The sequence below is a fragment of the Gracilinanus agilis genome, chromosome 2, assembly GCF_016433145.1.
Source record: "Gracilinanus agilis isolate LMUSP501 chromosome 2, AgileGrace, whole genome shotgun sequence".
Classification (NCBI taxonomy): Eukaryota; Metazoa; Chordata; class Mammalia; order Didelphimorphia; family Didelphidae; genus Gracilinanus; species Gracilinanus agilis.
Window position 1 is genome coordinate 612,025,403 of NC_058131.1, and position 22,614 is coordinate 612,048,016.

A 22,614-nucleotide genomic window follows, 5' to 3' on the forward strand; every position below is an offset into this window, starting at 1 on the left:
TGGTGTAGGGTGTGAGATGTTGATCTAAACCTAATCTCTCCCATATTGTTTTCCAATTTTCCCAGCAGTTTTTGTCAAATAGTGGATTTTTGTCCCAAAAGTTGAGCTCTTTGGGTTTATCATACACTGTTATGCTGATGTCACTTACCCCAAGTCTATTCCACTGATCCTTCCTTCTTTCTCTTAGCCAGTATCATATTGTTTTGATGACTGTTGCTTTATAGTATAGCTTAATATCTGGTACTGCTAAGCCACCTTCCTTCACGTTTTTTTTTTTTTTCATTATTTCCCTTGATATTCTTGATCTTTTGTTCTTCCAAATAAACTTTGTTATATTTTTTAAAACACTGGTATAGAAAGAAACAGTGAAAGAAAAAAGGACGGGACTAGAAGAGAGAATCAAAATGTCTGGGAATTCACAGTTGATAATTATAACTCTGAATGTGAATGGGATGAACTCACTCATAAAACGGAAGCAAATAGCAGAGTGGATTAGAAACCAAAACCCAACTATATGTTGTCTACAAGAAACACACATAAGACAGACAGACAGACAGACAGACATAGAGAGGATGGAGCAGAATCTTTTGGGCTTCAAATGAGAAAAAGAAGGCAGGGGTGGCTATCATGATCTCTGACAAAGCCAAAGTAAAAATAGATAAGGTTAAAAGAGATAGGGAAGGTAACTACATCCTAATAAAAGGCAGTATAAAGAATGAAGAAATATCAGTACTCGATATGCATGCACCAAACTTCCAAGTTTCTAAAGGAGAAGCTAGTAGAGCTCAAGGAGGAAATAGATAGCAAAACCATACTAGTGGGGGACCTTAACCTTCCCCTATCAGATCTAGATAAATCAAACCAAAAAATAAATAAGAAAGAGACAAGAGAGGTGAATGAAACCCTAGAAAAATTACAGTTAATAGATATATGGAGAAAAATAAATAGAGACAAAAAGGAATACACCTTCTTTTCAGCAGCACATGGAACATTCACAAAGATAGACCATGTAATAGGGCACAGAAACATGGCAAACAAATGCAAAAAAGCAGAAATAATAAATGTAACCTTCTCAGATGATAATGCAATAAAAATAGTTATTAGTAAGAATACATGGAGAGGCAAACCAAAAACTAATTGGAAATTAAATAATATGATTCTCCAAAATGATTTAATGAAAGAACAAATCACAGAAACAATTAATAATTTCATCGAAGACAATGACAATGATGAGACATCTTACCCAAACCTACGGGATGCAGCCAAAGCAGTTCTAAGGGGAAAATTTATTTCACTGAGTTCATATATTAACAAATTAGGGAGGGCAGAGGTTAATGAATTGGGCATGCAACTTAAAAAACTACAGTCAAAATCCCAATCACATCCCCATTGAACCACGTAATCGATCATATGTTTTTCTTCTGCGTTTCTGTTCCCACAGTTCTTTCTCTGGATATGGATAGCATCCTTTCTCATAAGTTGGTGGATAGCATTTTTCATCATGAATCTTTTGGGACTGTCTTAGATCACTATTGCTGAGAATAGCTAAATTATTCACGGTTACAATTATTATTGTACAATATTGCTGTTACTATGTACAGTGCTTTCCTGGTTCTGTTCTCTACACCTTGCATCAGTTCATGTAAGTCTTTTGAGGTTTTTCTGAAATCCTGAAGAGTCGTAATTTTGGGATCAGAAGAGTTGAGTTTGAGACCTGGCTCTACTATTTACTACCTTTTTTGACTTTGGGCAAGTTGTTTAAGCTTCTGTTGTGGTTCATAGATAGGTTTAGTTGTCGCTCTCTTCAAACAATTCCCAAGTTCAGCTTCAGTCTCTTGAATTACAATCCCACATATCTCCTCTCTCTCTCTCTCTCTCTCTCTCTCTCTCTCTCTCTCTCTCTCTCTCTCTCTTTTTTTTAAACCTTACTTTCCCCATTAAAATCAATGTTGTGTATCAGTTCCAGGGCAGAAAAATGGTAGGGCTTAAGTGACTTGCTCAGGGTCACACAGCTAGGAAGTAGTTGAGGTCAGAACAGAATCCAGGACCTCTTTAGGAGTCCCACATCTCTTTAACTGCCCGTTTGATGCCTTTAACCAGATGTCTCATTGGCATCTAAAATGCAAAATGTCCAAAATTTTATTAATCTTCTTCCAGAATATCTCCAGACATTCCTGTTTCTATTTGAGGGCATTCATTCTGTGCGTAACATTAGTTTGTTGTTGGTTACTAAGAGCCTTCATTCCTTTTTTTTCTCCATCATGCTTCATATCCAGTCATTTGTAAAATCTCATACATCTATCCCTTTTTCCCCCAACAAAGCCACAACCCTCTGCGTTCTGATCTGACCTCTAAATTAGGCTTTTGATCTCCAGTCTCTACCCTGTCCAGTCCATCCTCCATATAGCTGGCATCCTAATTTCTCTAAGGATGCTTAAACTTTTTTGTAATAATGCATTCCTTCTCAGAATAATGTTTTAAAATACATAGAATTACAGAGGAAAACAATTATATTGAAATGTAGTTGTCATGGACCCTATATTCAGAACCCCTCTTCCAAAGCATAGATCTGACTATGTTATTTTCTGACTTCTGTTGCCTCCAAAAATAAGTAAAATTTCTTAGCTTCGTTCAAGGCCCTTTATAGTCTAGCTCCAAGCTGCCTTTCTAGCTTTATTTCACGAGTCCACTTCACACATTACATTCTCGTCAAATTGGTCTAAAACGTATTCTCCTGAACTTGACCCTTCATCTCCTGCTCAGTACATTCACACAAATCATCCCATCAAGTTGGAATGCATACTTTGACATATCTGCCCACTCTTCCTATATCTCTCCTTCCTTTCTCAGCTAAATGCCTTGAAAAACTTACACCTAGTACCTCCATTTCTTTTCTTACTCTTTTCTAAGCTTTTCTGTAATTTGGCTTCTGACTTGATCATTTAACTGAAACTTCTCTCTCCAAAATTACCAATGATCTCTCTCTCTCTTTTTTTTTTAAACTTTACCTTTTGTCCTAGAACCAATACTAAGTATCAGTTCTAAGGCAGAAGAGCACAAGGACTAGGCAATGGGAGTTAAGTGATTTGCCCAGGGTCATACAGCTAGGAAGTGTCTAAGGCCAGTTTTGAACCCAGAATCTCCCATCTTTAGACTTGGCTCTCCTGGGAGCTCTTTTCCCACCCCTTTTAGGTGAGCTTAGCTCACCTAGCTCTTTTAATTCCCATGTCTTTTTATCTCAGTCTTCAAAGCCTTCTTGATCTCTCTGCAGCATTTGACACTATTGACTATCTTCTTTTCCTGGATAGTTTGTCTTTTCTGGGTTTCCCTTACTCTACTCTCTATTTATTCTCCTATTTCCCATCCATTAATTCTTTTATTTTTATTTTTATTTTATTTTAATTTTTTTTAAACCCTTAACTTCTGTGTATCAGCTCCTAGGTGGAAGAGTGGTAAGGGTGGGCAATGGGGGTCAAGTGACTTGCCCAGGGTCACACAGCTGGGAAGTGTCTGAGGCCAGATTTGAACCTAGGACCTCCCATCTCTAGGCCTGATTCTCAATCCACTGAGCTACCCAGCTGCCCCCTCATCCATTAATTCTTAGGAGCCTTTGTTGGATCTTCATCAGTGACATACCCACTAAATGTAGTTGTCCCCTAGGGCTCTGTCTGGGGCCTCTTCTCTTTTTATTCTAGACTCTCACTTGATCTCATCAGCTCCCCTGGATTCAATTTTCATCTCTGTACAGATGATTCCCAGATTTCTTTACCCTCATCTTTCTCCTGAGCTCCAGTCTCCCATCACCCTATTAAATATTTCAGACTGAGAGCATCTCAAACTCAGTATTTCCAAACTAGAATTCATTATCTCCTGAAGTCCATACCTTTTACTTACTTCTCTATTTTTGTCAGGGATACTATCATCCTTCCAATAACTTGGGTTTGCAGCCTTGGTGTCATCCTTGACTCCTTTCACTCACTTAACCTACATAACTAATCAGTTACTGAATCTTATAATTCTTTTTCCATATCTCTTACCTTCACTTCACTCATGAAGTCCCTACTCTAATTCAGGCCCTCATCACCTCTCTTCTAAAGTGTTAAAATCACTTTCTATTTTTAAACATTTACCTTCTGTCTTAAAAATTGATACTAAGTTTCAGTAAGGACTAGACCAGCGGTGGTGAACCTTTTAGAGACTTAGTGCAATGCTCCTCTCCTCATACTGGGTATGCCCCACCCCTCCCCTCTTACTCCACACAGGGGAGGAAGAAAGGGCTTCTACTGGGCTGCTGAGCGAAGGGGCAGGGGATGTGAAAAAATGTTATCAGTCACAGTGAAGAGGAAGAGGGGAGCAGCTCCACCCTAGTCCCTCTGCCTTTCTAGTAACAAACCTAGGGATGGGGGATGGGTGGCTGCGTGCCCACAGAGAGAGCTCTGCATGCCATCTTTGGCACTTGTGCCATAGGTTTGCCATCACTGGACTAGGCAATTGGGGTTAAGTGACTTGTCCAGAAAGTGATCTCTGGACTTATAGTTTCTTGTATCCAGGCTTTCTAATTGCATTTCTTCCTCAGGTCTTCCACCCTTCCCTCCCCAATCCATCTTCCACCCAGGTGCCAAAGTGATTTTCCTAAAGCTAGGTCTTAACATGTCAGTACCCCTCCCCCCAAATAAATCATAGTTGTTCCCTATTACCAGGATGATCCTCTATTTGGCATTTAAAGCTCTTCACAGCCTTGCCTCTCGATATTTTCCTAATTTGTTTTTGTACTTGTTACTCTCTTTGTGCATTTTGTGAGCCAGCCATACTAGCCTACTTGCTGTTACCCCTAAGGCTCCATCTCCTGAACTGAGTACTGCTAGTGTCTGGAATGCTCTCCCTATTTGTAGAATCCCTTGTTTCCTTTAAGATTCAGCTTAAGTGCCCCTTCCCACAGAAGGCTTATCCTTGTTCTCCCAGCTGCTAGTGCCTTTTCCATCCATCCCCTTTGTATTTATCTTGTATGGACTATTTATTTATGTTGTCTCTCCCTTTAGGATGTAAGCCCTTCAAAGGCAGGACTATTTCTGCTTTCTTTAAAAATTTATTTTATTTTTAGTTTTTGTTGATTGATTGTCAAAATCCTTCTATCCTTTGATGGCCTAATTTGTGCCACTTCCTCTGTGAAGCCTTTCCAGACCCACTGAGTTGTCGATATTTCTTTCTCCTCCAAATGATCTTGTGTATACTTATTTGTGTACGTGTTATAGATTCTCCTAGTAGAATTGAAAGCAGGGACTCGGTGTTTTTTTTTTTACTTTGTATATACTTTACCTAGTACAGTGCTCCGTATGTTGTAGAGATTTAAAGAATTTTGTGGAATTGAATTGAATCTATAAAACTGAAATAGTTGGACTAGGCGATTTCTTTGGTCCCTTTCTGCTGGGTTTTCTATAATTCTATATGGCAAGTGGGGATTTCGGTGATTGTAGTCAGGGAGACTTGAGACTCAGCAAGCATTCATTTGGTTCCTATGGTGTATAGTATACTGTGGGCTCTAGGAGGAGAGAGAATGCTAAAGAGAAGACATAGCCTTTGTCCTCATGTAACTTACTTTCTAACTGGAAAGACCAAACATTTTGAGACTAGAAGAAACACTCACACAACTACCCTGCAGTAGGTGTAACTATAAATAACAATACTGATTACACTCTATCGTCCTGACGAACCTGGAGAATTTGAGTGCCCAGAGAGCAAATTCAAGCTGTCTTTGAGCCCCAGATTACTGGTGAGAGTTGGGGGAGAAAGTGCATGCTTTAGGTGGCTGGACAGAGGGCTGGGTCATGCAAAAAATGTTCTCAGTGCTGGGAAGAGGGGGAAGGGAGCAGCTCCCCAGTACCAGCCCTTCACACATGACACATCTTTGCCAACTTTGGCTGCTTGTGGCAAAGGCAAAAGATCCTTAGAGTAAGGTGGGGAGCAGTGATGGGCAAACTACTGCCTGCAGGCCAGATTGGGGAGGGGGGAGCCTGAAATGTTCTGTCTGGCTGCAGGACATTATTCCTAATCTGACAAATACAATGAGTAGGATACAATACAATGAAACTTCCAAAGAGTTGCCTTAGAAACAGACTGACAGATGGGCATTTCCTTTCTTTTGTCCCCCTCTTTAAAAAGTTTGCCCATCACTGGGTTAGGGAATTGATTGTCTCTCAAACTGGATCTGCAGTTATAGTCAGTCACCTAGAACATGGGAGGTCCAGGATCACACAGCCTGGAACTTGTACCTCAGTCTCTGGTTTTGGGGCCAACTCTGTGCACTATCATATCATGCTGTCTTTAACAATGTACAGCCAGAAGAACTGGGATCAAATCCCACTTCTGATGTTTGCTTCCTATGGCTTGGAATATGTAGTCTTGGAGGTCTCTTCTAGCTCTAAACCTATGATCCTAAATATAAAAGAATTTCCAAGGAAAGCAATAGGGACCAAGGGATCATAACCATTCAGGAAAGTCTTCTCAAAGAAGGTGAATGAGGCTTGAGGCAAGTCTCTAAAGGAATGATAGCTGTGAATTAGGGAGGTGGTAGCAGGGCAGCCCTTGGGAGGAGCATTTGTAGGTACCTTTAACAGGCTGCCTGGTGGGAATGACCCAGAAGGGGAGGCTTTTATACTTGGTTCTTTGTGTACATTTTGTTTAGGAAAGAGGAAAGTGCATTACCTGTTCCCTGATGGAAAGGAGATGGCTGAAGAGTATGATGTAAAAACCAGTGAACTCCTAGGTAAGTGAAAGGACCTCCTCCAGGCAGAGGGGACATGGAAATCCTAGAATCAGCCTCTTCCTTGGTTCTGAGGAGGATCTCAGCATCAAGTTCTGCTCTTGGAAAAGGCTGAAGCTATTGGGGCAAGTTTAACAGCAATTCCCCCCAGAATTCCAGAGTAACCTTTAAAAAAAAACCCTTACTCTCTATCTTAGTAACAATTCTAAGTCAGAAGGGCAATGGATAGGCAAACCATTAAGTGACTTGCCGAGAATCACACAGGGAGGAAGTATCTGAGGCCAGATTTGAATCCAGGTCCTTCCAACTCCAGGCCTGGTACTCTATCTACTGTGCAACCTGGCTGCTCCCCCACAGTAACCTATTCTTGAGCAAGATGATGCCTAGGATCAGAGCAGAGTATGAACTCTGCCTTGTAGAAAGCCAAAGGGAGCTTTTGGAAAGGGACCACTAAGGATTCTCATTTTCCTATTAAACCCTGGCCTAGAACCTAAACCTCTCATGGACCCGGACCCATTGGCATTACCAATTTTGGGGTGGACATCCTGTCAAAGGCCAACAAGCCTTCTAGATAGGCTGAGCAGGAAAGGCTCCATTTGGTCTGACTCTCCCAAAGAACCTTTATTTCTAGCCTTCCCATTTTCACCAATTAAGCTTAATTCCTCTACCTCCTCCTCTCCAAGAATAGACTCAAAAATATAGTCTAATGATCTTATTTCTGGGGATTATTTGATTTATCTGATTTCTCTTCTGGGCCTACATATTAACCAGTGTCTTGAATCCTAGAGTTTGTGCTGTCAGTGTTTGACCTAGAGACTGAGCCTGTCAGCATTGGGAGTTGGCACTTTGTTTCTGATTTCAGTCCCTTTATTAAGTTCCATCTGAAAATGCTAAGACCAGTGATGGAATCACAGGATGGGTTATTTTCTTCCTGTGTCTGATCGACAGCCAGTATTGGATAGGGAATTTCTTTCTCCTTTTCTGACAGCTCATAAATGTCCTGAGTCAATGCAGTGGATTAAACTGACTTGTGTTCTATTCTCTAGTCTTAAAGTATGTGTCCTGCGCATGTTCGGACCAGGCACAAAGTGTGGCTCCCTCCTTATTATGAACAGCTTGGGCTCTAGTCCCAATTGGTTTAGTCTGCTGCTGCTATTAAAAATCTTGATGTGTTTAGCATATGACACTGATTCAGTGGAAACCAACACAGTAGTAATATCCTCCCAATGCATTGTAATTTATAGCACTCCCTAGGGCTGATAGCCTTGGAATGCCTAACTGGGGAGAACTTATGAAAGTGAAAGGTCACGTGAGCTACCCACTGCCAGGCCAGCCTCCAGGCCACTCTCCCAGCTCAAGTTCTTAGCTTCTGTCTCCTCCATGTGGAGCAGATCAAGAAACTTAGTTTGTGCAGTGAATGTACAAATCCCAGGTCCCACTGCTTTGCTTGGACACAAGATTAAAATATAGCCCAATTCGGGATCCTGTAAGCCATAGAATTTTAGGCCTATCATGTATCATTCCTCATGCTGGAGGGTAGAGAAAGGAGTGGGTACAGCATCCAGACTCCTGTTTCTCAGAGCAGAAAAGGAGAACTAGTCATTAAAGCTTATCCAGAAAGTCACTGGGAAAACAAGTATATTAGAGTCCAGCATTCTTGAATCTGGGCCACCCTTCCTCACACTTCACACTTTGCTCCCAGTCTCTTCCAGTCCCCAAAGTCTTGGTAGGGGTCTTGTTAGCCACGTGGTGCTCTGCTGGGATCTTTGGCCAACCCCAGGGCAGCAAAGCCTGCCTCTTGGTCACTCAAGGTCACACCACCTGCCCCCCCACTTCCCGGGGCATTCTTTGTTGCCTTTAAGCTTAAAAATCTAAACAAACTCATAATCTAAGGTCACTGGTTCCCATGGCCAATGGAAATGGGCTATGAAGAGGTTCCCATGACAGTGAGACCTTCCCTCCTCTTGCCAGTTTCTTATGCAGACTTGGTAATAAGCCAGGCTAGTCTTCCAGCAGAAATGCCCAGAAAGTAATTGATGGCATTTGTCTGAGAGAAAGTTTGTGTTAACCTTTATGTTGGGGGGCAGTGAGGTGGCTTAGTGAATAAAGAACCAGTCTCTGAGATGGGAGGTCCTAGGTTCAAATCTGGCCTCAGATATTTCTTAGCTGTGTAACTCTGGACAAGTCACTTAACCTCCATTGCCTAGCCCTTACCATTCTTCCTTCTTAGAACCAATACATAGTACTGTTTCTAAGAGGGCAGGTTAAAAAAAAAAAAGCACCTTTATGTTCTGTTGGTTTTTACCCTCCTTTACCATTTTTACTCCCAGCCCTCCCAACTCCCACTCCCCAGAAATGTGCATCTTTATTCCCTGAGGGGAAAGTGAATGCCCTGTCATCAAGATCAGAAATCACCAAAAAGGGCCCGACTGCAGAACAGTCCTCTTGCCTGATTATATGACATTTGTTGGCTACTCAGCCTTGGGGCCTTACCACCAACCTAACCAGCCCAGGCTGTCAGTGGAGAATTGTGTACATCTTCAACTCCAGGCGTTTCACCAACCTCATAAATGACCCATGCGGCTCACTTCAACCTCCTTGGGGATAGGACGTGGCAGCTGTTTAATAGTTATACAGCAGCACAGAAGAGTTTTAGGGAAGAAAAGAAGAATCCTGTCTCCAGTTTACACTGCAGGGAGTATTTAAGAACATGGAATGTAATTATCCACCTTGGAAATGGGCCAGGCCTTGGAGCTTTGGGGGAAAAGACTTTGGGGACTGCCACTTTCTATCCCACCTGAATGGTGGAGCTATCAACAATCAGTTTAATCCCTTTAGAATTGGATCATGCCGATTCTGAAGAAATATCTTGGGACCCCCCCCCCCTTCCTTTGGCTCCCAGGCTCTAAATCACTTGCATCTTTCTCCTCAGATTCTTTGAGGTTCATTGAAAGTCTCCCTTCCAAGGACTGGCCCTGCCTTTGCTGAGGATCAGCCTTGGAACACACTGGTTTGGCTTTAACATATAATCAAATCAGGGTGACAGCAGGTAGAAAACATTCTTTTATTACTGTAGAAACTGTCCTTGAATTCAGGAACAAAGAGGAGGCAAGGGATGGGAAGATAAAGTGTTTGTGTACATGTATTCATGGAGAGGATGAGGACTTTACTGGAGTCATCCCTAGATCTTATTATCTTTGGAGACAGAGAGTAGAATGATTTCCTACTAGCTTGCAGCAATAGATTTCATTCTCTTGGTGAAAATGGCTTGTTTGGGAAAGAGATGAGAGAAGCAACTAGGAACTCCAAGTTCCAGTCACAAATAGTTTTTGGGTCAGTATTGGAAAGACCAGAGTGGGGCAGCTAGGTAGCATCAGATAGAGCCCCAGGCCTGGAATTGGGAGGCCTCAGATACTAGCTACATGACCCTGGGCAAGTATCTTAATCTTAATTGCCTGGCCCTTGCCACTGTCTTAGAATCGATACTAATATTGAAGGTAAGTATTTTAAAGAGAGACAGAGAGAGACAGAGAGAGACCAGGAGCCATAGGAACATGGTATACCCTGAAGCAAAATTAAGAAGAGTGGATGGGAAAATCCTGGGTTACAATACACTATGTGATTGTCTAACATACCTCATTATTATAGGAGCATTGACTTGTTCCAGCATTGTCAGGAATGCTATTTTCCAGATAACTACCACCTCAATGCCAAAATTGCTTTCTTTTACATTTTAAGAAGTTTGGTAAAAATGTTTCTCAGGTCTACTTTATTTTGCAGGGTAGTGAATATAACTTTTTCTTGAAAACTCAAGGTCAAGAAGTCGGCATTCTTTGCCAATATCTAATGATCATGGGCAAGTCATTAAGTCTCTCTAGGCTCTTTAGTGATTCTTTGGGTCAGGACTATTCTATATGAGGGAGGGCATTTGAGTAGAAGGAGGAAGGAAGTTGAAGGACAAGATTTCAGCTTCTTCATTTACAAAATGAGGGACTTAGAGGCTGTTAGGGAGCACAATGGCTAGAGCTCCAGGCCTGGAGTCAAGAGGATCTGGGTTCAAATCTGGCCTCAGACACTTCCTACCTGAACAACCTTGAACAAGTCACTTAACCCTGAATGCTGCTCCTCTGTCTTAAGAATTGATACTATGGGGAGCAGCTGGGTAGCTCAGTGGATTGAGAGCCAGGCCTAGAGACGGGAGGTCCTAGGTTCAAATCTGACCTCCGACACTTCCCAGCTGTGTGACCGTGGGCAAGTCACTTATCCCCCATTGCCTACCCTTACCACTCTTGCCTTGGAGCTAATATACAGTATGGACTCCAAGATGGAAGGTAAGGGTTTAAAAAAAAAAAAAGTTGATACTATGCTTGCTATACATAAACTAAAGGGGAGGGTGTTTTTTTTAATGAGGGATTTAGATTGGATCAGATTATAAGACCATAGATTTAGAGCTAGAAGAAACCCCAGAGATCAACTAATGACCCCCCTATTTTAAAGATGAGGAAATTGAGGCACAGAGCTATTAAGTGACATGTCCAAGGTCCGTCCCACAGAGAGTGAGCCGAACTTGGATTTGAACTCAGGTCTTCCAATAACAAGGCTTCCTGTTAAAAGGCCACACTGCCTTTCTATCATGAAGACTAGATGATCACTAAGGTAGTTTACAGCTATGACATTTTATTATTTTCCTGTTATATTGTGATGTCCCCAGAGGCTGTGGAGGTATATAGTTGGCTCCAGACTACTTCTGTAGTCCTTATATCTCTTCCCTTATCTGCTGTCAGCCATTGTGTGGAGTTGTTGTCACTTGTCTTTTAAGAGGCAGGGTATCTTCGAAGCCTAATCTGTTTTACCCTCCTCAGCCCCATTTCCCCGCCCTGCACATAACTACCAAAGTGATTTTCCTAAAGCTCAGGTCTGACAGTGTCACCCTCCATTCCCCCCAATAAATTCCAGTTGTTCCCTGTTACCTCTAGGATCAAGTGTAAGGAAGGAAGGACCTGAGGATGACTGCCTTTCCTACAAAGCAAAGTTTGATTCCTTAACATGAAATTTCTTAGGTTGAGGGCTTCCTGTAGAGTCAGTAATGGTTCATTATAAAGGGTTACCACATCTGGATTCCTCCAGCACCAGAGTTACATTTTGATGTTCACTCATAGGCTGAGGATAGAACCCTTTCATGATAACTTAATTGCTTTCTTTTCTTTTTAGTTAGAAAGTGGCGGGTGAAGAATGCCCTGGGAGCTATGAGCCCATGGCAGACAGAAGTGGGAGAGCCAACAACTCCTGGGGGTGGAATCCTGGGATCAGAGCTCATCAAGGAAAGCAGTTCCAATGTAAGTCTCTCTTAATAGCTTTCTAGTAGGATAGCTAAATATTCTAGTATTCGTGTCAGGGCTGGGGAGGTCATCATTCTGGGGCAGGGGCCACAGACTGGTCAATGGCAGTAACCAGGCAAAAGAAATTGGATGAAAAGCATCTCTCCATGGGTGCCAGAAGTAGGGAGGTTTGGAGCCAGACTCTTCTCTCCCTATGTGGAATGTATTATGAAATGGATTGCTCTTTCCAGCCCATCTTCATGCGGAAGGACACAAAAACAAGTTTTCAGTGGCGGATTCGTAATCTTCCCTACCCCAAGGATGTCTACAGTGTCTCTGTGGATGCAAGTGAGCGCTGCCTCATTGTCCGGACCACTAACAAAAAGTAAGTTACATGATGAATGTGGGGCAGGCAGGCTAGAGAGAGTATGTGTGGCCCTTATGAACAGCCACTGCCTTCAACTGGGATTTCTTCCAAGGAGAACGGAGGACTGAAATCTTCCTGGAAGAAGGCAACATGGTATAGAATTGAAAGGCATGGGATTTAGAGTCAGAGGACCTGAGTCTAAGCCAGGCTGCGACTGCCATTTAACTTCCCATGCAATGCTCATAGAAGAGTCACTTCCCTGCCTTGGGGCTGTTTCACCTTCTGTAAAATAAGGAAATTGGACTTTTCAACCTGCAGGATCATTTCTAGCTCTAAATCCATATCCTCTGATTTGAGGAACCCAAACCCCAGCATTGTCTTGACACTGCAATAAAAACCTTTGGTTTCCTTGGGCAGTGCTGCTTGGCAAGTTATTTACAAAGTAACTGGTCTTAACTGCTGGATTTGTGTTCTCTAGACTTTTGGGACTTAAGTATAGTCATAGTTTTGGCTTCTTAAGCGATTCCAGTACAATACACCTATTGTAGGAGCAGTTTGTGACAATTCTGATCAATGATGGACTAGAGAATGGAGAGCCTGGTTCCCCTCAAAACTGAGGAGCCATCTAATTGGGGAAGACTTTTGTTAAGTCAAACAAGGACTTAACAAGTGTTGGAAGGATACAAAGAAAAACAAAGACAGCTCTTGCCTTCAGGGAGCTTATAGTCTAACAGAGGAACTAGGATACACACACACACACACACACACACACACACACACACACACACACACACGTAGAAATAAGATACATCCAGAATATGTGGAAGGCTAACTTTATAGGGAAAGTCTCAAGCAGCCAGGGGCAGGAATAAACTGAGAAAAGCCTACTGCAAACAGTGGGATTTAAGCAGAATTTGGAAGGAAACCAGAGAGAAAACTAAGAGTCAGAGGCAAGGAGGCCCAGAGACAAGAGAGGAATTCTCAGCCAACAGGTCGATATGACCAGTCAATAAAGTGCACAGAGGAGATTAAAGTGTAAAAAGATGGGAAAAGTAGAAAGGGACCAGTTTGTGAGGAGCTTTGAATGTCAAACACAGGATTTTATGTTTGATCTTAGAGGTAAAAGGGAGCCACTGGAGGTTATTGAGGAGTAGGGAGGATGGTGATATGGTCAGATCAATGCTTTAGTCAAATCACTTTGGCACCTTTACAGAAGGTAAGTGGAGTAGAGAGAGATTTGAAACATGTACACCATTTGGACAGCTATTGCAATAAGTTTAGGCAGGCAATAAGGGCCTGAACTAGAGTTGTAGCAATATGCACAGAGGAAAGGGTATGTATGTTAAAGATATTGTCAAGGTAAAAATGTCAAAATTTGGCAAGTGACTAGATATGTGAGGCAAGTGAGGAATTAAGGGTGGCCCAAGGTTCTGAACTTGGGTGACTAAGGGCACAGTGATACCCTTGAAAGACAGAAGGAACTGTGGGAGGGGTGTAGCTCTAAGAGGAAAGATGAGTTCTTTCCAATAGGCATTTGGTGATGCAGGGCTAGCTATTTTGATTGATCTAGAGATGATCATCGAATCCATGGAAACTAGTGAGCACACCAAGGGAGATTGTAAAGAGAAGAGTTAAAAAGGAGGCCCCAGTATAGAACTTTGGAGGTAGCAGGCACAGTATGGATGAAGGTCCAGCAAAAGAGGCTAAGAATGATGGTCAGACAGTTAGGAGGAGAGCTTGCTAGCAGAGAAAAGGGAGAAAAAAAATCTAGAAAAGTGAGAATATTCAGGAAGAGAATGTAGCCAATAGTTTAAGATACTACAGAGAAGTCAAAGTCTAATGAGAAATCATTAGATTTTCTGATTAAGAAAGCATTGCTAACTTTGGAGCAAGTAGTTTCAGTTGAATGAGGAGGTGAGAAGCCAGAGGGTCTAGAAGGGAGGTGAGAGGAGAGAAACTAAAGGCTCCAATTGTAGATGGCTTTTTCAAGGGTTTAGCTGAGGAGAGGAGGAGAGAAAGAAGATGATAATAGGACCTTGTAAGGGTTTCTTAAGGGTCTGCCAGCAGCAGGGGAGCAGGGCCAAAAGAAGCAGGTGATGGTAGTAGTACAGGATTAGGCCTGCTAGCACAAGGAAGCAAGAGACTCCAGAATAGAGGATAGGAGACAGTTAAACTGGTTCACCAAAGGGGTTGAGGCTGAGAAGGAAGGCTAATATATCAAGGAAAATCCTGAAGGGTAGAGGGATTGGAAGTCACTGTGAGGACAACATGGACAGAGGTTTTAAAGCCTAGGGAATCAAGGAATGGTAAAAGATTATGATCAGATTCAGGAATGTTGGATCTTGTACTTGGAAGTGTAGCATTTGTAGGTAATGGCAAGATCAGAGGTCTGACTCTGTATAGTCAAGCTGAAATGGATTAGTAGGTCCAAGGAAGTGAGTAGACTGAGGAACTAGAAAGATAGGGCATTTGAGGCAACATCAGTATGTTTGCTGAAGTCTTATAGTAGAAGAGCAGGAATCTGGGTAGAGAGGGGAACTCTGAGCCAGGCATTAAACTCATTGAGAAATGAGAGAGATTTCCTAGGATTAGTAAATAAATGGCCACCAGGATCTGGATTGGTTGGCAAATTTGAATAGGATAAAAATGAAGAGATGACATTGAGTGACAGTGAAAGAGCGGAGGATCAGAAAGTAGCATTAGGGTACAGGAAACATTCCAACTCCCCCACCACAACCAGTGAATTGGGGGCTATGAAAGACTGTGTAGTTAGGACTGGAAAGGATGAGAAGTATAAATGGGGGTCAGTATTAATCCATGAGCAATGAGTGCGAACACTGCATCAGTGGATGGGGAAAGGTCCATTGAGGGAGACATGATAAAGGCCTTCCCTTGACACCTGACCTTGGGGCAAGTTGTTGTATGCTGTTGGGTTCTGTGAAGTCTCTGCCACATAGCAAGCACAGTTTGACCCTCTCTGACTGAGAAGCCCTCTGGAAGTCAGCAGGCTTGAGGCAGAGCTGGTATTCTTATGGGCCTGGGAGTAGTGGGTGGATGGATGGGACTCTCGAAGTCCAGTCAAGAGATAGGAGGTAGTAGGTCAGCATAGTGGTGCAGTGGGTACAGTACCAGGCTTGAAGTCAGGATATTCTAGGTTCAAATCTGGCCTCAGACACTTTCTGGCTGTGTGACCTTGGGCAAGTCACAACCTCAATTGCCAGGTCCTTATTGCTCTTCTGCCTTATATACAATGCTTAGTATCAATTCTAAGGTAGAAGGTAAGGGTTTAGAAAAAGAGAGAGATAGAAAGTAATGATGCCTCTCTTGGGGCCTTCCTGCCTGTGGAAGATGGGCCTGGTGCTGTTATTTGATATATATGTGGGGGTCGGCATTGGGAGTACAGCCTCTATAGTTGATATGTTGAGACTTGTTAGGGGAGTAGAGAGAGAGAAGAATGGGAGGTGCTAGAATCACTGTTTTTCTTGGGCTTCTGTCATGAGCTCCCAAAGAAAAGTTTCAAACTGGTTAGTCCCATTTAGTAACCTTGACTGAAAGCCACTGACCACAGAGATCTGTTCCCAAATCCGAGCAGTGCCCTAAGAAAGAGGAGACAAGGTCTGTGCTTCTAGGCGAGTATCATCTCAAGGAAGTAACACATGAGAAATAAAATGAGAGTTGAGGATGTTGAGACTTTAGGTCTACAGTATTTGTCTTTCCTCAGCCCACATGTGAAACCCATCATTTGAACACCTATTCCTTTGGCCTCCACCAGAGTATGGGGCTCTCCTCAGAGCTTCGGGCATCCTTACTCTCCCTGTTAGCCAGTCATCCAAGGCTTTTTGGCTTGGCCACTGGATTCAACTTCCTGGCTTGCCTTCATAGGCTACATGGTATCTTCTTAGTATGTCTCCATCCATACATATGACTGTGGTCGGGGATAGGATCCTGTTACTGCCCATGCCCTGGTCCTCTCATCTCCTTTGAGTGCCTGATTCTTCTCTCCTCCCTGCCTTCATCTCAGCTGGCCAAGAATGGCCAGTTACCTGCCTTCATTGGGACGTGAAGAGATTAATGAATGAATTCCAGGCTTATTGCTGCATATGTAACCAATGGCCCCAGTGGTTAGCCCTGCCTATAAATACAAAGTCATAATAATAAAGGGTTTGTGTTTACGAAGCACTTTGAACTCCTCAGGTAAAAGGCAGTTTATTCCTGTTATTATTCTCATCATTAACAGGAGTCTGTGCTTGAAGTGGAATTTAGCAATTCCAGACAACACAGAAATTGCTTTTAGGAAAACACACTGTGCTCTTCAGTGAGTATGCCCTGATGTGGAAGGCCCTAGTTCTAATGGAGGAACAAAAGTGCTTCTGAAAGCACTTGAATTTGCTGTAGAGCAATTCCTGAAGCCAGCTGCTGCCTCCTTTTTCTCCCCCAGAGGTCACTGTCGAATACAGATATAAAGCAGAAATGTGATTACCAGGGAGAGAAAATTGTTTACCTAAAAAAATATACTGTTGGGGCTGCGTCTGCAGCAGGCCCAGCTGTAGGTGGCGCTCTTGGCCAGAAGGAGAGCTCTACACATTGGCCTAGACTTGACAGAACTGGAGGAAAAATCATCAGTGATCGAGCCTCGATGTAGATATAGTCCAAATCAGCTGAAGAACTCATATGAGAGATAATAATAGATATATATATATTGTAATATATATATAGTATTTATATATAATATATATAATAATAGAGAGATGCCTCAGGCTTCCCAACCCACGTTGGCCAGGGGTCTGCTCAGGGCACCAGGAGGGGCTCCAGTGAAATTGTAGACATGACATATAGAAGCTTCTTGTTTGAAGCTGATGACATTTTCAGCCTGCCTTTGGAATGATGCTTTCTCTATATTCATGCCTCCCTGCTTATGGGGGAGTTGATGCTAAGTGAATAATCGTTAGCTCTTTCAAGATAGCCTTGCAGCTAATAGTTCATTTGGCTTTTTCAACCTGGTTAAGCAAGTGAGTACTGGATTGGTGTCCCTACAGTCAAACAAGTGAAGCAACCTGCATGGAATCACGGAGTTCATGGTGGAGCCAGAGTTAGAGCCAGCATTATTGATCTCCTGGTCAGTTCTCTTTCCACCACATCACTCAGATCATCTAGTCCAACCTCGTGGTTTCCAGATGAGGACATTGAGGCCTACAAAGGCCTCTTGTTACAAAGTTGATAAGTGAAAGGAAGAGGATCTGAGCCCCCATTGGCAGATTCTTCAGTCCACTACTCTTCCCATTACACTATTCTGTTTTCTCTTATGCCATGAGTATGAGCTTCCAGGAAGGAGGAGGTAAATAGCCCTTCTGTACTCTTCCCTAGTCAGATAGTTCTGGAGTATTGTGTTCATTTTTGGATATAACAGTTCAGGAGGGACATTATTCAGCTGGGGAATGTCCAGAGAAAGACAGCCAAGAAGGTGAAGTACCTTGAATTTATGTCATATAGGAATCCATTAGAGGAACTGGGGATGTTTAATCTGGAGAAGAAAAAAAGACTCAGGAAGGACAGGAGAGCTGACTTCAAGATGTTAAGCACCTACTTGGTGCCATATAAGTGCTGGGGATAGAAAGAAAGGTAAAGACAGTCCCTGATGTCAAGGAGCTCACAGTCTAATGGGAGAGACAATTGTATACAAACAAGATATAACAGACAAATTAGAGATGATTAGTAGAAAGCACCAGCTTTAAGGGGGCTCAGGGAAAATTCTGTGTGAAGTTAGATCTTCAACCTGAGACTTGAAGAAAGCCAAGGAAGCAGACACGAGGAGGGGCAGTGTTACAAGTAAGGGGTGTAAGGAAAAGGAAGGGAGTCAGTGGATTATAAAGTATGGGAAGGCAGAATGTAGTGTTCAGAAACCTGGAAAGGTAGGAAGGGACCAGGTTCTGGAAGGCTTTTAAAAGCCCAACAAAGGATTTAATATTTGATCCTGGAGATGATGGCCACTGAAGTAGATTGAATTAGGAGGTGTCATAGTCAGATGGGTGCTTTAAGAAGCTCAATTTTACAACAAATTAGAGGATAGGCTAAAGTGGGCAGAAACTTGGGACAGAAAGACCAACCAGCAAACTTGATTGCAGTAATTTGGGAATGTGGAGATGATGTCCTGACCCACTAGTAGTAGTGGTAAGGAAGAGAGGGAAACATATTCAAGGAATGCTATGAAGATAGCAGTGATAGGACTAGGCAAATGATTGCATATGTAGAGTGGATGAGGAGTCAAGGATGACACTTAGGTTTCCAACCTGTGTGACTGGGAGGGTAGTGGTACCCTTGACTGTAATAGAAAAATTAGAAGGGAGAGAGTTTAAGGGAAAAGATAAAGATACTGAATTCAGTTCTGGACATGTTGAATTTAAAATATCTATCAGGCAGCCAGTTTGTAATGTCTAATAGGAAGTTGGAGATGTAAAAGTAGAGGTCAGGAGGGATATTATAGCTAGAAAAGCATATATGAGAATCATCTGCAAAGAGATGAGAGTTGAATTCATGAGAGCTGATGAGACCATCAAGTAAAACAGTATAGAGCCATGTTGGTGAAACTATGGCACATGTGCTGAAAGGGGCTGCTCCCTTCCCCCTTTCTATGTGCCTGAAGACATTTCACACATGACCCTCCCCTCTGCCCAGCAGCCCAATGAGAGCACTCCCTCCCTCCCCTGTCTGGGATAAGGGGGTGGGGGGCTTAGGGTTGTAGTTTGGGCACTTGGTCTCTAAAAAGTTCACCATCACTGGGATAGAGGGAGAAAATATGAGGACTCAGGACAGAGCCTTAGGGGACACTCACAGTTGCTGATGTGACCTAAATAAAGATTCAGCAAAGAAATCACAGTGGCTAGAGAGGAGAACCAGTAAAGAGCAATGTCAATGAAAACCTTGAAAGTATCAAGGAAAAGAGAATGATCAAAAGTGTCCAAGGCTACAGAGAGGTTGAGTAGTATGAGGACTGGGAAAAGGCTATAAATTTGGCAATTAAGATATTGTTAACTTTGGAGAGAGCAGTTTCAGCTAAATTATGAGGTCAGAAGCCAGATAGCAAAGAGTTAAGAAAAAAGGGAGAGGAAAGGAATGGAGAAATTGGTTCTAGATGGGCTTTTCAAGGTGTCAGCCAGAAAGAGGAAGAGAGAGCTAGGATGATAACTAGCAGGTGAAGGTTTTTTTGAGGGTGGATGAGACATGTGTGTTCATTGGATGGGTGTGTTTGTAAATAGGGAGAGAGTGGGGATAATAGAGGGGGCAATCTGCTGGAAAAGTCAAGATGCAACAGCATCACTTGTACCCGTAGAGGAGTTTGCCTTGGAAGTAAAAGGGCCATCTCTTCATGTGAGATAGGGTAAAAGAAGAGAAAGCAATGGAAGACATCTGAGATGAGATGGGGGAAAGAGGGTGCTCTTGGAGAATGTCCTCATTTTTTTTTTTAGTGAAATATAAAGCAGAGTTCTCAATTGAGAGGGTGGGAGGAGAGTGAACCATGGGAAATCTGAGAAGGAATGAAAAGGTTTTGAAAAGCTGCTGTGGTAAGTAGGATAGTAAGTCAGTTGAAGAGATTGGTAAGGTAAAATTATCAGTTACCATGTCTGAGTGAAGGCCCAATTGAGATGATGTAACATAAATTTGTGGAAGACCCAGTCAACATGGTTTTGGTTTTTCTCTGTCTTCAGTCATGTGAATCATGTAATGGCAGATGGTGGAGTGAGCCAAGGCTGACATTTGGCAGGGTAAGATCTTCAGTAGGATAAGGAGGCAAAAAAGACTCAAAGAGTTGAGCTAGCTTACCAAAGGGCCAAGATGGGAAAAGGACAAGTGTAGCCAGTGCAAGCATGATAGGACCTGAGAAAGAAATGAGGTCACAGTAGGATGAAAAATAGCTTTTGGGGTGGTGGTGAGAAGATGAAGGAAGCAAGAAAAGAAGAGGTTTAAAATGAAAGCAAGTTTATTACCTATGGAGCAAGCATTCCAGAACACAGTGGAAAAGGGGGGCAGTATTTTGGTGGAGTGGTAGAAGGGCTATACTATGGAAGAAGAATTCAGTTGGCAAGGTTTAGCCCCCAACGGCAGGGCAGAGCCAATAGCAATGGGGAGAAGCTGCAAAGACTGAAATTTAGGCTTGATAACCTGAAAAATCCCTATTGAGAGCTGCCCCAAAACGGAGTAAAAGCCTCCTTTGGTGGCATGGCCCCTCTCCCTGGTGGTTTGCAGACAGAGGCTGTGTTAACTATTTGCTGAGCATATTCTAGTGGGGACTCCTTTCACTCCAATGGGTCCATCTGGATGACTGCTTGAAGGGTCTCTTCCAACTCTCAAATTCTCCAGTTTTGTTTACATGAAAAAAGCCAGTACAGTGACCACATTTGATACTTTGTGCAGTATCCTGACCTAGGACTCCTCTGCCTCTCCGCCAAGAGAAAGGGGGCATGTTTCATCATATCTTCATAGAACTCTTCACTGGTTTTTCCATTAATCAGGAGGTCAGTTTCTTTTTAGTAATCTTTTCATTCGCATTGACATAGTCATTGTATAGATTGAGCCAGGCCATCCCTCTTTCTTGGTTATAGTGTGTGTATAAAAGGATTTACTTGGGAAAAAAGAGCAAAGCCCTGGCACTTGTTTACAAAGAAATGGAATTCAGATCTCTCCTGGTGGCTTCTGTCTCCTTTCTACTTGTCCACAGACCCAAACATCTTGTGCTTATTTTCAGACATGTATTGGTGAGCATTCGTGTTTGCATATATGTGGACCTCTGAGTGTACAAATATGTATCTGCGCAAAAAGTAAGGATATAGGTCAATTCAGTGGCATGTGAATATTGGAAGTGATATAGAAAAATATGTATACGTAGGACTGATGGACAATTGTGTGTATGGCAAGAAACACGTTAGGGCTGTGTGTAAGTACATATGCAAGAGGATGGGTAAATCTGTCTCTGCCAGCCTAGTTGTATTAATGGTTCCCAGAGGTGCTGGAACTTAGTCTAGTGAGTTGTGGGGTGGGGTGGGACTGTGTAAGTGTCCTTCACAGACTCTTAGAGTTATAAAATAAAATCTACTCGTGTTATAGAGGAGGGAAACTGGGGCTTAGAGAGGGGCCAGGACTTCTCTGTGATCATATGGCATGTGGTAGAAGAGCCAGAATTAGAACCCAGGGAACCTGACTTGGGAGATAGTTTCTTTTCCTATTTTACCAAAGTCACCCCAGAGTTCTTTGAGGGGGTTTGGAGTCTAGAGAGGCCTATATTTGAAAAGGACTCCTTAGTAGTGCTATTGTAGGTATCCCCGTGTGAAGATTATCTCATCTCTTCCTAACTAGTAACCCATTTGGAAATCATAAAGCATGCTATGAATGTGAGCTATTACCTCCCTCTCTGGGAAGTGGCAAGCTCTCTTCACTCTACAATGCTCGACATTCCTTAGCTCCATTCCAGCTCTCTTCTATCGGCCTTCAGCCCTGTCTCCCTTCACTCTGGGAGCCTCTAAGATGAGAGGCCTAGCAGGGGTCTGAAGAAGACAGCAGTTAGAAGTGTGCATCTAATAGACCAAACCATAATATTCCAATCTGGGAGTATGTATAGTGCTGTCCTAATGCTCAGGGGGTCTTTCCCACAGGAGCCTTGTGTAGGGGCCACTAATGGCCCAAACCTAAATAGTCCCTCTTCACTTGACCACCTAATTCCCAAAAAGACTGTGTGCCAGAGCTAGAAGTCAGGGGCTTTAGAGCCCTTTAACTTACGGCTGGCAGGGTGGGAAAGCCCAAGTTTAGCTTGTCTGATAATACAGAGGCCTCGTCTGAAATGTGTCCTAGTGTAATTGCTATTTAGAAGTCACATGCAATTCTTCTCAGATCCTCTGGGTGAGCTCCAAGTGCAAGGAATCTGAGGGTCATTTTAAGCCTCCCTACAGAAGAGCCCATGCCCTTACCCAGCATGCAGTGCCACTGACTTCCTGATGCCTGGTTTTCTGTGTGGCACCAAATTCCCAGCACAGAGGGTCTTGCAAATTCAATTTTTTTTTTGTTGAATTGACCCATGCGATTAAGCTTTCAAAGTAGCCCTAACTTCTTCTGTGTCTTCATTCCCATTTCTCAAATCCCAAACTTCCCACGAGGCACAGGGTAAGACTGTCATGCCACAC

At 42.8% G+C, this 22,614-nt stretch overlaps 1 protein-coding gene across 2 annotated transcripts in view; it reads left to right on the plus strand.

Moving 5' to 3' along the window:
• The window catches only part of DPCD (deleted in primary ciliary dyskinesia homolog (mouse)), a 29,499-nt gene that overhangs the window by 3,711 nt on the left and 3,174 nt on the right, over positions 1-22,614 (plus strand). For both annotated transcript variants that reach the window (XM_044665504.1, XM_044665505.1), the window contains exons 2-4: positions 6,683-6,763; positions 11,972-12,096; positions 12,330-12,463. In XM_044665504.1, the coding sequence (XP_044521439.1) occupies positions 6,683-6,763; positions 11,972-12,096; positions 12,330-12,463 (340 nt within the window). The remainder of the gene's footprint in view (positions 1-6,682; positions 6,764-11,971; positions 12,097-12,329; positions 12,464-22,614) is intronic.